Source organism: Anabrus simplex, chromosome 1 (assembly GCF_040414725.1).
Source record: "Anabrus simplex isolate iqAnaSimp1 chromosome 1, ASM4041472v1, whole genome shotgun sequence".
Classification (NCBI taxonomy): Eukaryota; Metazoa; Arthropoda; class Insecta; order Orthoptera; family Tettigoniidae; genus Anabrus; species Anabrus simplex.
Window position 1 is genome coordinate 1,571,403,522 of NC_090265.1, and position 18,525 is coordinate 1,571,422,046.

At 39.5% G+C, this 18,525-nt stretch overlaps 1 protein-coding gene across 2 annotated transcripts in view; it reads left to right on the top strand.

Annotated features, from left to right (window-relative positions):
- Positions 1 to 221: 221 nt before the first annotated feature.
- The window catches only part of LOC136858534 (HMG box-containing protein 4), a 387,970-nt gene continuing 369,666 nt past the window's right edge, over positions 222 to 18,525 (top strand). The window contains exon 1 of one of the 2 annotated variants that reach the window (XM_067138142.2): positions 222 to 720. In XM_067138142.2, the coding sequence (XP_066994243.2) occupies positions 639 to 720 (82 nt within the window). In that variant the 5' untranslated portion in view covers positions 222 to 638. Of the gene's footprint in view, positions 721 to 892; positions 1,037 to 18,525 lie in introns of those variants that run through there. The other variant, XM_067138143.2, reaches the window with a different exon arrangement.

The window sequence follows — 18,525 nt, forward strand, 5'->3', positions numbered from 1 at the left end:
CTGTCCCGCATCCACTTGGTCGAGCACGAATCTCGCACATAGAATAACCGGGATTTGAATCCAGCGATACGAATGTCAAATAAGCATTATTGTGATAAAGAGTGGTAGATTGTAGTCAAAGCTGAACACCAAAGACGCAACGCTTTGTATAATAGTTCCAACAAATAGGTTATGAACCTATTTGGTTTCAAAGTGTTGTGTTGAATGCTGGTGCGAATCAAGTATGAGAAAGAAACTCTTGTTACATGTCCATGGTAAAAGGAATGATTTACGAAATGCCTCATATTTCGATAACGAGTGACGATCATCGATTAATCGAAATGTTATTTACAACTGAGAGAGATTAGTAACTGAGGTTATTTAGCAAGCCGCTATAGTTATCTGACATGTGCATTCCATTTAATTTTCTTGATTTTTGACACTAAATGTAACAAGAAAAATAAAAGTATGCACTTTGCAATGCTGAAGACGAAGAATTTTCTCTATCAGTCAAGTAATATCAAAGTGAATCTTCCTAGAATGAGATTCGAGGCAGAAGTTGATAGCGTTAAGCGGGATAAGTATCGGTATTAACCCTTGGTCTTCATGTACTGGATGGAAACCCTAAAATAAACAGTTTTTATCAGAAGAGTGTGGCAATGGCTAAAATTCCCAAGAGGAAGGGCGAACCGGGTGGGGAAATGTTCGATTCCTTCTTGCCGAAACGAATGAAGCAAGAAGGTACCGTAAATTCATATTCTTTATACTAAACTTGTTCGTAATTTAGTTGATACATGAGTTATTTAAAATTTAACGAAATACCTTACTTCTACTGAATCTAGCTCAATTTGCATTGCATTGTCCAATTATTTTCCAAAGGGCAAACTTCTTTGTAGTCCATACGTATTTGATTGGTGCCATCTGTTGTTGGGAACGTTCATATAGGCGGTCTTTCCGAAACTTCAAATGATATTTTAATGCGAAAAAATTAGAATGTCACTACCCGTTTTAAATACAAGCATATAGTTTAACAGTAGTAGTAGTAGCAGCAGCCAAGGCAAGTATTCTGCGGAGTATGTGTGATATTCAGGGTTTTTATTTTCGAGAATTGATATCTATATTTCTATACTGTTTTTCTGTTACTTGTCGAGTATTTTGCAGAATGTTATGCAGTATTGTGCTCATCAGTTGTCGAGTATTTTGCAGAATGTTATGCAGTATTGTGCTCATCAGTTATTCTAACAATGATGTTCTAACCCAAGCATATTATATACCTATATACCTAATTATTTAGGTTTTGTTTAGTACATTTATATCTTTATGGTTTTGATTTTTGAATTTCAGAAGTTGTTTGACTTAGGTTTACTGTTCTCTGGCTGAAAATATTTATCCCTGTGTTACGGTACGTAATTTTATGGGTGTAGTCGGTATAGTCGGGAATGTCAGCAAATTTAAATTATTTACCGTAATAGAGAGAGCATATAAATGTGCAAAGTGCATTTAAGATCAACCTTCCTCACAGAATTGTGTTGAGGACTCACACCACATGACATTATTTCACATTGCTTGTGAACTGACACTCGGAGAGTCAAGTCCAGTTCATGAAAAGTCCCTTTCTTACACTCTTTATGCCAAAAACCATGCCGTGAAAATCATGTCACTACATGTTGCTGGTTCGATTCTTGCATCCATTTCTGAGAAAATATCACATCCATGTAAAAGAAGTTCCTTCATATTTCTTTCAGCTCAGTGCTCATAATGGCCATAAGTTTGTGATATTCTTTTGTAGATGGCAAAAACACCTGGAGTCTTTGACAAAAGGGAGCTCACTTGCTGAGGCATAGGTATGAAAGTGTGAATTTTGACAAACTGTTTTTCTCAGAACATTGACTTGTACTTCTCTGGCTCTGATATATGAAAAAATCTGATTGTTGTTTACAGTGAGAAGGTTATATTATGCCTTGCCGCTCATCACTCATACTGCAGCCTTCACTCTCTCATGGACATGGATTGAGAAGACGTTAAATGGTGTCAGTAACGTGACCCCTACGTACTTGAGGCGTGAGGTAGACACGAGGGGTCTACCTTTAAAGTGAATTACTCCACATTTGCCTGCTTTTCAAAAATTTACCATCACTGTCTTGGCTTCATTCAGATTCAATCTGAATACTTCTACCCATTCAGTCGCTCTAGTTGAATACTTGACGTGTTGCATGTAAGCTTTGATAAAGCATATTTCTGATAATGTTTGACATGTTTACAAAATTAAAGACTGGTTTGATAGAAGGCAGTTTGTGTTTAGGAAAGGTTATTCCACTGAAGCTCATCGTATAGGATTCCAGCCAGATAGAGCAGATCTTAGATACAGGAGGTCAAATGAACTGCAAGACCTTTTCAGGGTGCCTGAGTCTAACACCATGTCATCCGCAGATATGTAGAGCTTTACAATCTCTGGTATTGTTCTGACATCATCTAGCTATAGTAAGTAGTATGGGTCACAGCGGGGCCTGTTGATGGACTCGTGCCATCTGTTGAATAGCGTTGGATCTTGTTTCATGGGCGTAGACATCCACACAATTCCTGCTGACTATGTTTCTTATTAGGTGGCTAGGCAGTTATCTTCTCGTGTTAGATTTTCCAGGTAACTAATTATAATTTTTCTCTTAATAGTGTCAAAAGTCTTGGTATAGCCTAGGAAGATTGGACATAATTTCCCTCCTTGTTATAACCAAGCATTTTCTATATCTGACTGTTGGCAGTGGATGGCGTGTGTTGGGCAGGGCTAGAGAAAGTGAAGTCTGTCTGCAGATGGATAAGGATGAGAATTTCTAGGACAGGGAAATTAGACCGAAGTACATAGATATGATAAATGAAAAGTTCTAAAGAATAGGCAGTCACAAGGTTCAGGATATAGAAAGAAGATGGGTGGCATAAAGGGATGCTGCTTACCTAATCTAGTCATAAATACTGTCGCAAACTATTTTCTGAATAAGTGAAATATGGTTTTAGATTTTTCAGTTTCCTTTTAATATGTTATAGGCACCTACATTACTCACAGTTTGCAGCAATCAGTCTTAAAAATGGGGAGATAGTGGGTTCGAACCCCACTGTCGGCAGCCCTGAAGATGGTTTTCCGTGGTTTCCCATTTTCACACTGGGCAAATGCTGGGGCTGTACCTTAATTAAGGCCACATCCGCTTCCTTCCAACTCCTAGGCCTTTCCTACCCCATTGTCGCTATAAGACCTATCTGTGTTGTTGCGACGTAAAGCCACTAGCAAAAAAAAAAAAAAAAAAAAAAGAAGTCTTCAAATGTCCACTGTTAGCACACGCATACAGGCTTGGAGTCTCTTTGGCCAGTTATCTATAGCAGAACAGATGGTATTAATTGGGAAGTCTGCCACTACTACCACCAAGCAACGCTCACACACACACACACACGCATGCATGCATACACTCTCTCTTATTTTTATGCCTGTTTCACAAAAATGGGCTCACCCTCCACCAAACCATTACAGAGGAGGGGTGGTGAGACTTGATCACAAGTTTCCAGAGAACTTGGTGCATATACTCTATGTTTTGTGATTGAATAGAATTTGAAAAAAGGTGTTCTTAATTTCATTGCTAATACTGGGGCTGTACCTTAATTAAGGCCACGGCCGCTTTCTTCCACTTCCTAGGCCTTTCCTCTCCCATCGTCGCCATAAGACAGATCTGTGTCGGTGCGACGTAAAACAAAATAGAAAAAAAAAAAAAAAAAAAAAAAAAAAATCATTGCTACAATGTCTATGGTTAATGGCCTTCATAGGACTGAATTCAAATCACACGGATGTAACATGAACGGTCAAACATTTCAAATTAAATTGCAATTAAATATTTGCAAACAAAAATTTACAAAATATACACTTCTTCTTGTAATGTGCCATGGTGATGCCATGCCGAACTTTGAATATTCAAATGAACATCAATTGATCACACTGCATCCGTTCACGACCACGATTGAAACAGGAATTGCTAAGACAATGTGGCAAGTATCGACCACACACTCATTATGCTCTTCCTGCCACCTGGCGGTGAACTAGTGTGTTGCAACAAAGTGTCACATTGTCAAACAAGAATGTACAGTTCTAAAGAATGCAGAACACAGATAATAAACATGTGAGTAAACCTATCGTTCTGGTGGATAAAACCACTCATTGGTGAAGACACACTCATCGTTTAAAGAGAATTTTCCAATGTCCATTGTTGGTGTACTGCTGCAGGAGCTGTCTTGATTTCAGTTTTCCTCTACTGCTTCACCTGCAGTGTCAGGAAAAGTTTAGTGCTCCGCCGATAATCTCTAACGCCGAGGTCTTAAGAAAGTACCCTGGATATTGATCATGGTGAAATGTTGAGCTCTTGTGCTTCCGGATGGGATTTCGCGGGATATGCCACCACTGCTTTAACAGCCGCCACTGTTCTTGTACTGTGAGGATGACCAACCATCTTGCAATATTCTACATTACCTGTCTCGGTAAGCTGCTGGATTGTTTGGTAGATGATGTAAAGCAAATTGTTTTATTTTTTTAATTCTTGAATTGAAATTGCCCATTAACTTATCTATTTCATCCTCTTTCTGCTCTCTCACATGGTGAATTTACCTAGACAAATCTTGTCCTAATTCTGCAAGTGGCAGCAGCTCTAGTACATCATTAGTTTACAGGGTTATTACAAATGATTGAAGCAATTTCATAAATTCACTGTAGCTCCATGAATTGACATATGGTCACGAAACTCAACAGTCATGTAGAAAAACTCAAAAAGTTTTGGTCTGCTGAAGTCACAGTTCAGATTTCTGCCACGAGAGTACAGCAGCAGTGAGCGGTGCACAGTGAGACATGATGGTGACAGGAGCCAAGAAAGCATTTGTTGTGCTTGAAATGCATTTAAATCAGTCTGTCATAACAGTGCAACGACACTTCAGGATGAAGTACCACAAAGATCCACCAACTAATAACTCCATTTGGCAATGGTATTTGCAGTTTAAAGCTTCAGGATGCCTCTGTAAGGGGAAATTAACGTTTTGGCCTGCAGCAAATACAGTAGAGACTATACGCGACACTTACGGATTTAGCCTCGTTAAAATGGGAGACAATTCGACGGAGGCACTCCTAGTGACTTGACCTGAAAAGTCGCGCTAAATTCAAATATCAATGGAAATGCATATACGAAAATGGATAAATAAATTACATCTAGAAAGAAAGTATTATTGTGATATTAACTTCGAAGTTGCTAAAGCAATTCTGGATAAATGAATGAAGAATTATTTAAAAGGTTATTATTTAAAGACTGAAATTAGACATATAAACAAGTTGCAAAATGGACTGCTGTTAAAGGGATTGATCTTTCATTTATGCATTACTTTTTTGCTTTAGTATTCCTGCCTGAACTTTTATGGTTAGATTTGTCTTTTTTCTCATTTAAAAAACATTGTATCATCACATTAAGACACTTGTCAATAAAAAATATCGGCACATTCCTTACACACATGATGCAATGAATTAACATTTAAAAGCTGGACAATTTTTTCCTCTTAACATGAAGCCTACTAACAGAAAGAAATCTATAAAATTCCGGCTTTAATTTGAGAAGAGGGATAAAAGAAAGAAAAGTATGAAAATGTTGTCGATAGTGATGCTTTGAGGAATGTTTACGTACAATTAGTGTAAAAATGTAACATACTCTTGGCTGTATAGTCGAGGATTTCTAAAGTCGCTGGCCTGGAAATGATCTGAACAGATCTTATAATTCTTATATAAGCGTAACGTCCCTTCTTTCTTGTACACCTTATCCAAATCACCTCTGTGACATTTTAAAACCCACAGATCACACCTACAACAACACATTTGTATTGAAGGTTAACTGCTGCACTGTACAATAAAATATGCGTATTATATTTTAAGCCAGTTAAAATATGGGTCGAACAGGTCAGAAGATTATGAAGTACTATAAAAATCTCTTTGTCACTGGAAGAATATATATGCAAACACAATATTACTTACATTTTCTTGGACGAGGCAAACGGAAGAAAGACCGCCCATTCTTCTCTACTTCATAGTTACTGCAGCCAAACACAGCACATCACATCACTTTCCCCTCATGTTGAGAGGAGATATCAAGGAATGACACACGCTACTATTTAATTATGTCAGCTCACTGAAAACGCATAAATTACTCCAAAAACTTCACACACAAATACACGTGCTCTTATGACAGAAGCAGTAGTTCTCAGGTCTACCCGCTAGAGAGAGCTCTAATAGCTGTCCCTCGATATCTCTCTGGGTGTCGCATATTGTCTCTACTGTATTTGCCTACAGTGACTGAAAAAACAGTATATTGCGTGCGGGAAAGTTTCACGCATAGCCCACAGAAGTCGATGGAGAGAGCAAGCAGAGAGCTGAACATACCACAGCCGACCATTTGGAAAATCTTACATAAACGACTAAGTATAGATATAAGATGAAATTCTTAAATTTAAATAAAGCAGAAGCCTTACCATTTACAATTGCTACAAGCCCCTGACTCCCAATGACAAAGTCAAACGCTTTGAATTTTTGGCGCGGTTGCAACAGGGTATGGAAGAGGTTGAGTTTAGTACAAAACTTGTCTTCAGTGATGAAGCAACATTTTTTGTTAATGGTGCAGTGAATGGACACAATGTGTGAATCTGGGAGGGGGGGTAGAGAATCCTCACGCTATCGTGCAGCACATTCAAAATTCACCGAAAGTTAATGTGTTTTGTGCAGTCTCACGGTTTAAAGTGCACGGCCCTTTTTTCTTCTTCAAAAAATTTGTTACAGGACACGTGTATCTGAGCTTGCTGGAAAATTGGCTCATGCCGCAACTGATCTTCATCTTCCAACAGGATGATGCCCTACCACCCCACTTCCATGGTGATGTTCATCAATTCTTAAAAAGGAGATTGCCAAACCGATGTATTGGTCGTGGTGGAGCTGATGATCAGCAATTCATGTCATGGCCTTCACGCTCTCCTGACCTAACCCCATGCGATTTCTTTGTGTGGGGTTACGTGAAAGACTCGGTGTTTACACCTCCTCTCCCAACAAACCTGCCAGAATTGCGAGCTTGCATCAACCGTGCTTTCGAATCCGCTGATAGGGACATGCTGGGCCGAGTGTGGGACGAACTTTATTATAGGCTTGATGTTTGCAGAATCACTAAAGGGGCACATATCGAACATTTGTAAATGTCAAAAGAAACTTTTTGAGTTTTTCTATGTGTGTGCAAAGCCTTGTGTCAATATGTCAAATAATAAAGTTAATGTAGAGCTTTGGAATCGCTCGAATAATTTGTAATAACCCTGTATTTACATTCCTAAGAAACTAGGTTGAATGCTGTCATTTTTGTAAGGAACAATCACACACTGCACTCTACCCTTCTTTTTTAATGCCTGTTGTGTACATCGAATGTTATTCTATACCTTTCTCACGTATCCAATTATTGTGGACTTCTAATTCATCCTCCTTTCTCTTCTTCATTCTTTCCTCCAAAATTAGCTTCTCCAAGACCAAATTGATGTCAGAAGGTTAGAAATCCAAGAGAATCAAGTATCAGATTGAAGATGTAAAGCTGGAACAGATAGTAAGTTTCAAGTATTTAGGATGTTTGTTCTCCCAGGATGGTAGCATAGTAAGTGAAGATTTAATCAATGTGAAGCAAAGCTAATGCAATGAACTTGCTGTTGTGATCAACAGTATTCTGTAAGAAGGAAGTCAGCTCCCAGATGAAACTATTTTTACATCGGTCTGTTCTCAGACCAACTTTGCTTTACGGGAGTGAAAGCTGGGTAGACTTAGGATATCTTATTCCTAAGTTAGAAGTAACAGACATGAAAGTAGCAAGAATGATTGCTGGCACAAACAGATGGGAACACTGGCAGGAGGGTACTTGGAATGAGGAGATAAAGGAAAGGTTAGGAATGAACTCGATGGATGAAGCTGTACGCATAAACCGGCTTTGCTGGTGGGGTCATGCGAGGTGAATGGAGGAGGAGAGGTTGCGTAGGAGGAGAATGAACTCTGGTATGGAGTGTAAGAGAAGTAGAGGTAGACCAAGAAGACGATGGTTAGACTCGGTGTGGGGTCTTGTGTGCTTCTTGATCCCAAGGTTTACCCATGCTGGATTGGCCTCAGTGTAGAGGCTGACTAACAAGGTGACCTCTGAGTTGCCTGAGAGGTGTCTGTGCTCTTTTTCCTTCATTTCTATTTCTACTCTATCCTAACCTTGTGACAGTATTAACAAGATTGAGCCTCCCCAATAACCTTTTTGGACTAGTGTTTACACCATTGAAAATAGTGTCAATTGGCTTTAGCCAATGTATTTTTTTAAGTTTACGTAATGTGGAGTTCGTTGCTGTACTGAGTTGGTGAATGTCTCCGCCTAACTGCGCATGCGCTGGCAGCCACCTGGCGTAACTAGACCTGGCCTCGCCAGCAAAAGCGGGAGTCAGTTCGCAGCAAGAAGCCACGATGGGTGGCAGTGAGAACGTGTGCTACGCTATGGCGTGGTGGTTTATTCTGAAGCCCCCGTGATTTCACCTTTAATGGGGATGTATCCCTGCTGGACTTGCAGTTGACCTTCTACCGTTACCTTTGAAATATCATTTTGGGTGAATGCTTCTTCTGGATTCTTCGTAACAAGATTAAGTTCTCTGGCCTCGTGGTAACCTACTTCAACAATGACCAAGTTTGGATTTTCGAAAAGGTAGTGTCTGAAAGATATGTACCTGTTAGATTTCTCTCATTCGCTGTGAAGAAAAAATTTCCATGTGTTTTCGAGTGCGCAAGAATAATAATAATAATGATAAAAACTTCTTTCTCCGAACTCGGACTTGGCGTCGTGTGTGCTAATGCATTTCGGAAGATTGGTTCTTCTAACTAATTGTTCTCCTAAGAATGGAAAATGCACGGTGGACTGAATTAGAAAATTCATTTTAAAAAAAAATTAATAACTTTCATTCTTTGGCAGTATTGTAACTTTTTCGGTGTGAACCAAGGTGCCATTTCCAAGGTATTGAGCTTAGCTTTTTCCCTTGGGGTTTCCTGCTCGTAATTCTGTGTAACATTCCGCTCTATTTCGTATGCATTTTTTCTGTTAATTTTTTTTCTTGCTACTGTTTATTTTCCTCCTATCCCTGGATGTAGGTTTTGCGTTTGTTTTTCCTGTTACCGTAGTAACGGATGTTGTTGGCATTTTTGTTGGGATTCGGATTATGTATGCTGATACACAGCTCAGGTGTGGTTCTCTGATAACATTTTTGGTTGTGTTTATCTTGTTGACTATTTTTCATGTTCGTTAATTTTTGCCAACCTTTTAACGTATGGTTTGCCTTTTTCTTGGTCTGGGGCGGATGTGTAAACTTCTACGTTAAACTTTAATTTACCTTGGTGGAAATTGAGTAGATTACTCTAGGTGACGAAGATAAACATTCTGTTTAATATTTAATCTTGTTAACTGAAACTAGTAGTTTACTTGGTTTATTCTTCACGTGATCAATCACATTTTTTTACCTCTTAAGTGTTTCTGCTCGAATGGTACGGAGGTCAACGTTTTTGTTTTTCCTAATTCATGGTATTTCATTTACTAATTTATTATCTGTTAAAACAATATCATATATTTCCATATCGTGTATGATTTAATGAATGCGACATTTTTGTTATTTAATGATTTTTAATCTGTTCTTAATTATCAGCTAATCGATATCAAAATATTTTTCCTGATTAATTTAACTATAATTTATTTGTTATTTACATTTAACCTTTTCCAAACATCACATTGAATTTATTTTCTGATATCTGCTTTTTCTTTTTCGAATTAACCTAGGTTTTCTTAAATTAACTTCGTTTAAGTTGCTACATCTTATCCAGTACTAATTAAAGCTATTTTCTGTCACTAAAGTGTTGTTTTTCATTCACCACTTCGAATGGAGCACTGTCACTGTCACCTTTGACAATTGTAACCACGGCCTTAAGCCGCTTCCTTTCTCTGCTTCCGGTAAGTGTGTTAATTTCTCCTTTTTGGTAATTTTTAAAGTATCATATTGTTGGTTTGTGTCTTTTTTACCTTTGGTTTGTTGTTGTTTTGTGCGTTGTTGTTTTCATTGTCCTCCTTGCCCTGTTATGCGTTCGCTTTAACTTCCTTTTCGGGACGAACACGCTAACTACCTTCTCACCGGGGTTCTCTCTCTCCTTTTCTTTCTCTCTCTCTCTCTCTCTTTTTCTCTCTCCCTGGTGGGTAAGGTTATGAACCCATCATCCATAGGTTGTTCCGGGGACCTAGAGGATGGTGTTGGTTTGAACCTTAAATTTCATTTCTCATACTGTCTAGCAAATCTCTCTGCCTCAGGTAGAATAAGTTTGTATGGAGGTATCATCCTTTCCCAATCACATGTTTTGGGTAGTGGCGAGGTAAGGTACTGCTACTGGGAGAGTAGTCGTTAGCCAACCCCTCCAGATATTGGGCCCCCCCTGGAGTTTAACCTCGGTATTGCGGGGCTCTTCTGAGTGTTGACCTTATGTTTCTCTAGCTGCTTGTGTGATCAAAATGGAAATGATGTGTTCTTCTGGTTTTGATTAATTTAACCTTTTGAACTCCATTACCCTTAGCGTGTGCTTCGTGCTCCACTCCTAATTAGTTTGTGCACTATGAACAGCTGGAGGATGTGAACAATGTACAAGAATCTAACACAAAATATAAGTATGTTACATGAATATATTTACAATTAGGCACACAAAATACATTAATCTTTGTTTGGTTTCACTGTGTGGTACTTTTCAAAACAGTTTTCTGGGTGGAGACCGGGATTTCTCACTTTCTAAATTTTGACTTTAGCATATCTGTTGGTCTCGTCGGCAGTTTGCTCGAATAACTCGTCACTAAAAATAAGTTGAAAAAATCCGTAAGGTGTTGAGGGATTGTTCCTACCTGATGCTTTGTATCCACAAATTGTTTCATTGAATGAGAATGCAGATAAATTAGGATCGCCAGCTTTCCACTCGCGCTATGGTTATGGAGGAGCATCACCACCTCTGGGTTTCATTATCACTATCACTTTGTTCACTTTCACTTACATTATTCACTAATAAATCATCCAAGTCAGTCAGCAGAAGCCATGTTTACATTCAAAAAACAACATCTGTGAGCTTGCATAAATATTCGAGAATAACAGAGCTTGGAAAAGTTACCACAATTCCCGCGAACTATTGTAAATAGGAAAACGTGTTCTCTCAGAGAACGTTAGATAGCTCTACAATACCAGAACACGGTACAGACGTCATACGAGCGCTGAAAGTACGAGAAATTGTCATGTCGAGTGGAGCTCGCTCGACATCGGAGCGCAAAAGGTTAAGGCTGCCAGCCTTCAAACGGCATTTTTAAAATGTTCGGTTTTGAAAAGGAAATGTTCCAAGCATGTTGACCTGACCAGCAAGGAAGCTTGTGAAGAATGTTTGCCACAATTTCTGGTTGCAACCAGGGTTGATGAACAGAGCTTTCTTCAAGAAAACACAATCCTAATTAGTAGTACTGTGGAAGGTCTTGTTGGTGAAGTAGACAAAATGAGGAAAAAAGCGGGATGGTAGCATACTCGTCAAGATTTGTACGCTCATGCAGAGTAGGAAGTTATTGGAAGCCACAATGTTCGGGCCAGTGCCAATTAAGATTGTAGAGGTGTTGCTGATGTTGAACGTCTTAAGAGGCGTGTTGGTGACAACCGCTGAGACACTGGGGCTTTTATCTTAACTTCCGATCTCATGAAACTACCTGAACGTAAAAGGTATCAATGTACACCCTAACTGTTCGGCCATATTTTCCTTCTCCTATGAGCCAGCAGTTTGGTTACATCGCACCGCGCTGCCAGGGTTCAGCGACATGCAAGGCATGTGGGAAAGGGGCGCATGCCGGTGTGGAGTGCATATCATCACCAGTGTGCAATAACTGCACTGGGGAGCACGCCTCTCTGTCCAAGGAATGCCCTGCTTAAAAAGTGGAGAAAACTATCCAGGAGATTAAGATTCTGGATAAACTCTCTTATCCAGAGGCACGGAGGAAGTATATACAATGGTCCTCCGGAATTCTCAGTCTCTTTTCCAGAGAAGGCCGCTGATGTACGCGTATCTCCTGCAAGTTTTTTACCATCTGCCCCACCAGTAAATTCACAGGCAACACCAAGTACCCAGCAAGTAATTATTAAACTCGAGGTTCAACATTTCAGTAAGTACATTATTGCTGAGATCGTCTCTTTCCAGACACATTCAGCTGGGAAGTCATCGCCCACAAGGACAGGGAGAAAGACTTCCTCAACAAGGGCTGGAAAATCATCTTCCAGCCCTCCTTCAGCTGCCCTGAAAAAGGAGGAGAAGGGGAAGCCCAAACACTCCCCTACACGGTTGGAGAAGGAACCTTCTCCAATGAGTTTGGGGGTCTCTGGATCCCCAAAAAAGCCTTGCAAATTATGTCAGCCTTCCTCCAAAGAGTTAGAAAATGGTAGGCAAGAGTGAGGAATCTCAACGCCCCTGTAGTCGTTCACTTTCTGGGGAACGTAGTTCTCCCAGAAAAAAAAAGGCCCCTCTGCTCCCGATTGCCAATGATGACGACGGTGTGCAACATGTACTTCAGATTACGATCTACAGTTGGTTGAAGTCCAAGATTTGAACAGGCAGTTACTTCCTCCTTTTCTGATGCTGGGAGACATGAACGCCCGTAACACCCTCTGGGGTTCTTCATCTTCCTCCGCTAGGGGGAAGATTCTTGAGCAATTAATCAACCAGTTCGATCTTTGCGTGCTTAACACAGGAGAACTGACACGTTTCAGCACTGCAAATAACACAGTCTTATCTAGATGTCATGTTGTGCAGCCATGCGCTAATTCCCTAGTTACAGTAGCAAGTAAACGATGACCTCTGTGATAGTGGTCACTTCCTTGTCCGGTGTCCTTCGCCGGAAACAGGACCCATGGTGGACTGACGGAACTACAGCAGTCATACGTGATTACTGATGGGTTTTTAAGCTTTGTTTCCTCTGCAACAGCCAAAATTCCATTTGTAATGGAAGAAATGTGATCATCAACAGGCTCCAGCATATCATCGGCCATCACTGCGAGTTTTGAAAATTCTGGCCAGTTAAATCCACCGAAGTAACCAGTGCTTGGGTACTTCAGACAGTCTTTGACTCAAGAACTTTCAGATCAGACATCCCCACGACACTGGTGTTTAACTTTACACATAACACCATTAATTTTATTAAGTTAAATAATTAACATTATGTTAAGTGACCTGGATATCCTCATCAGATACAAGAATAATAAAGGCAGACGATGGTCTCCTACGAACCAAATTACAATGCAATGAAACAAAAAGTTTTATTGTTAAGGTTTGGATTTGATTACTGTGCATGATTTTGGTTGTATTACATGACCCATCACACCATTGACACATCTGAAAAAGATCACATGTTCTCCTACTGTGTTTATCATCCTAAACGTTCGGTGTTAAAAATAAAATATTAATGGGAAATCCTATACACTCATTATTTACATTAACAGCTGTGTGGATAACCTATACTATCGCCTCAATAAAAACATAAATATGTAAACAAAACTTAAGTATCCAGGACTGTTGACCTCACTTGTTATCGAATCTCCGCTTCGGTGCACTCACCGATGTTATGTTACTCACCCACTGTTCAAGATTTTGTGGCAAAATCCCTTCAAGCTCCCATGTCACTTCCAATCTTTCCGGCGAAAGACGCACAGGTCAGCTTTATGGATAACCAGCCCACGAGCCTATAGTACCATAACAGCCTTGAGGATCCCATGAGGATATTCTACATGAGCATCCCTCAGGTCCAATGAAAACAACAATCACCACCATGCTCTTTGGAACCAGTAACAACAAGAATATTCTAACCAAACGCCTAACACTCCCAGGTCTAATGTCACTGATTGCTATTTCAAACAACTCTCAGTTTTGTAATAATCAGCCATTTCAATCTTTAAATAATTGTATGCTTCTAGCCTTCCTATAAGAAGCTTTCTCCAAAGCATGAACCAGTGAGTTACCCTTCATTAACACTACAGGTGGTGCGCCAGACTGCTGGCTACTTCGAGCATTCCCTATACTTGGTCTTGGTCACGGTCACATACAAAACTTTCCAAAGCAATATCTCTACATTTACAAACAAACCATAGTAAAATATAATTTTAACCAGCCCAAAATATCCCACTCTGCTAGCATGACAAGAAGTTACAAAGAATCTCATGCGGCAGTACACTCTTTCAGATCACAAATATTCTGGAAACATAGCATTATAAATTCGTTGTTCTTTACTAAATGTTATGACAACAATTCCATGCAAAAAGAGAAGCAGAAACCATATAAAATCATCTCCCTCAGATATATAAAAAAAATCTTCCCTGATTACATCAGGTCACCAAACTGGAATACATATCCTTTCTAGAACAACACTGCCAAGATTTCCTATTTCAGGGCAACAAATATCTCAACCTTCCTTATCTCAGGACAACGAATACCTCGAAAACTGCATAATCACTTCCCTCGTTTCCAAGATGAATATAACAACACAACAATAACTATGTCATTCCTCTTTCTTTCTATGCAACATTATATACTCTTCGCATGATCTTTGACCATGACCAGATTCGCTGTGTCCGTATCAGTGACATTAATGTTTACAAATTAATTTATCCCTTCAGTTTTAAATGATATGAAAATCTCAAATACAATCTTTCCCTTCGTTAACCAAAACATAGGAATAACTGTTACAGCTTCCAAATCGACCTCTCTAACATTGCAGTTACAGATGAATTTTTATAATATTCCACACGTGCTTTCTCCTATTCAAAACTTCTCCCCAATCTACGTTTAAACACGGTGACATTTCCCTAACAAAACCCGCGTTACTTAATGCACACAAAACACAATTAACCACACATTTTAATATATTTCTCATCTCAGATAACGACGTTTCAACTAAAAAAATTCTATAGATGAATATATGCAGAATCTCATCACGTGAATGTTTAGGGTGACAAAAAGCACATGTTTACATTTTGAAACCACAACATACCCTGTGTGACTATTCAAACCACTATTCTTATACTTTCATCTCTTTCACACAATATACATAACATTTGTTTGAGCGACAGTTGTTTTTTTAAGAAAAATTAACAAAATTCGGTAGAGCATACCTCTTATCTCAATTATAAACTTACACATCTGGCAATATACAGGGATATGGATCAGGACAATATTAGATTACTGTTGCATTTCCACAATTGAGGATTGTACTTGGAAATAGAATCACTTATTATAATTAAAATAAAACTGAGTTTATGACTATAATTTACGTCACAATGAACAAGCATTGACGTATTTTAATTTAACAAAAAATATATATTGTGAAATTTGCTTTTACAATCAAAGAGAAAATTTAATCTAAACAAAGAAAGCTATTGGCGTGAATTTGAAGTGAAATATGATATCGTCGCTGATTTAATTCTTCATGTTATTAATGCATAACATGTCTGATGCTTTAATTACCTGATGTCTGCTCACACCGCTGTTGAACTTGAAATTCCTGGGAAAACCAATGAGCTGAAGTCGGGAGCCATCTGCTGTTATCTTCTTATGTAACTGGGAGTTGACCTACATTCCCCGTACGAGTGTAGTAAGCTCCAATGTAGTTACGTTCACTCAATACATTGTAATAAATTGGAAAATATTATTGAAACACCTTGTGAAGTCCATCCTTACAAGTAAATGTTGTTTCACTATCAGCATAGTACCAGTCTCTACTCGGATACAACCACCACTTGCGGACCTCTTCGATGATTCCAAAACCTCTTCAAACACACCTCTTAGCTCTGACCACCACTCTAAGACCACTGACCATCACTCTTCCTTCACTTCTTCCATCCATTTGATAGCTCACACCACCATTGCATCGACTTTTATAACATTGTGATGACCACTCCTCTCCCTACTCTCTAGTCATCCCTTCCACCTCAACATACCGTAGCTGGCGAATACAGACACTTGGTCGAAATCACGTGCCCATGCACTGATGTCATCAGTCATGAGTCGTATAAGCTTGCCCACGCGGACTACGGATGACTACCTTGCATGTGTCAGCGGGAAACCTACTTGCTCAATACATTCTTGGTTAAACACAGCCTCGATTGCAAAATACTATGCCAGCTCATCTGGCCAGAGTTACAAGCCACAGCATGACAATTTGAAACCAACAAATCTCACTTATTAATATACAGAATAATTACAAACAAAATTCACTTAACCTATGATTAAATACAATAATATGGCGTGATACCTAATTATTACAGTCTTTAGGATTACTTAGCCCCTCATTGGGACTATAGGCGAAACATCAAAATTATACATTTGGCTTTCAACCTCAGCCATTTCTTTCTAGATTTAACAGAGTATCTGAAAAAAATAAGAGATTCACACGAAAGGCTTTGGCAAAACCTTATTGTTGCATACGAAATTCGTATGTCTTTGCTGCTGGTTCATGCCCACACTAAAATTTGAAATTTTACAATATGCAACATCTGGTTGCCTTGCATTAAAAAAACCAAAAAAAACCTGTTAGCATCAATATGCGACACTAGTTTACATAATTGATAATACTTTGTAACCTACGCCAGAGCTAACCTTGCTGGACGTTAAGCTTATTGGTGGTTCAATACCATAAAGTGGCGGAGCGAGGCAAATCTTGTCCGATCTCCTCAGTGACTTGAATTTGTGTGTGTTGGGCCCCGCTGTGGTGGTGGGAAGTTGGTGAATGCAGATTGCACCAAGGAAATTACCCACAATTCTTATCAGAACAGGATGTGGAAAACAGGCTTCACGCTGCCCATGTGGCCTTTGGCCAACTATCACACAGAGCCTTCAGGAATACAAACCTTACAATTCGCACAAAACTAATGGTGTACCATGCTGTAGTCATCTCTAAACTTCTGTATGGTTGTGGAACATGGACCTTATATTGCCGTGACATCAAAAAGCTGGAGCACTTTCACCAGCAGAAACTACGCTCCATCATGAACATCAAGTGGGAAAACTATGTCTCTAATGTTGAAGTTCTCGAGAAAGCATGTGCTAAGAGTGTAGAATCATTGGTTGTTGGCCATCGCCTCAGATGGGCATGACGTGTGCAGTATGAATGACACCAGACTGCCGTGCCAGATCCTGTATGGTGAACTTGGCTCCGGTTCAAGACCACGGGGTGCCCCCCTGAGACGTTTCAAAGACCAACTGAAACAAACCTTAAAGATGGCAGAAATAAGCCCACAAGCCTGGGAAACACTTGCCAAGGACCGTTTACTTTGGCGGCAGAGTGTCTGTGCTTCATTTCAACACTTCGAACAAGAACGCCGCAGACATGAAGATTTTAAGCGACAGGAACGTAAACTTTGCCAAACCCAGCCAAAATCTCCCCCGTCCCTCAGATGTGCGATGTGTGGACATATGCAAGAATTGGCCTGTACAGTCACTGGAAGTTTAAACAAAAAGTGCTGTGAATTGAAGTAAGCTATTAGCCAGGAAATCTGTAAACGCAGAAACGAGTAACTGCCGCCGCTGCTGAATAAATATAATTTAATTAATTTGTTCTTAACCAGAATGACATCTTGAAATATCCCAAATTTCCAGGGGAATTTATACACGGTCTTCCTTTCTTCTAGAGGTTTAATTACGTTTGTTTAAGGAGAGAATATTCAGCCCTGATTTTTGGCCAGAAGATGTGACTTTTTGCTCCTTTCATATCTGACAGCAGTGAACTTACATGCCTCCTGTGGAACGTCGAAGGCCTCAAGTCACTTTCGCGCACTCCTGAGATATCTATATTAGTTCAAAATTTAATAATCCTAACTGAAACTTTCCTCCTGGAACCAGTCAGCATCAAGGGCTACTATTCGGTTCACTCACTGGCAACGATAGGACATCAAGGCTGGGCCAATGACCTTCGATGTTAGGCCCCTTAAAACAACAAGCAGGACATCAAGGCAGACTGTCTGGAGGAGTATCCTGCTTCTACAAGCCGTCTATGGGTCAAATAGTTAGTGAATACACAGAATTCGACATTGTGATAGTCAGTTTTAGACACTTTCCTGTAATCGGAATGTACATAAGACCCACCTTTTCTGCAGAAGTTGTCATAAAAACCATTTTGCATGCCTTACAGAAAGTGAGTAATTACATGCCTATACTACTAACAGGCGACTTTTATTGCCGTCTGGGCAAACCCGACCGTAAGGGTCTTAACTGTTTTCGAAGCCCTTGAAGAAGAAGGATTTTCCCTGGTCAACCAAGAACAACTCCCAACGTACCTAGGTTCGAGTGTCATAGACTTAATATTCTTCAGAGGCAACAAATTTCACATACTACAACAGAAACATATTTAGTTACCGATCAGAAAGCGCATTCCAATACATATTAGTTTCAAAATAGAT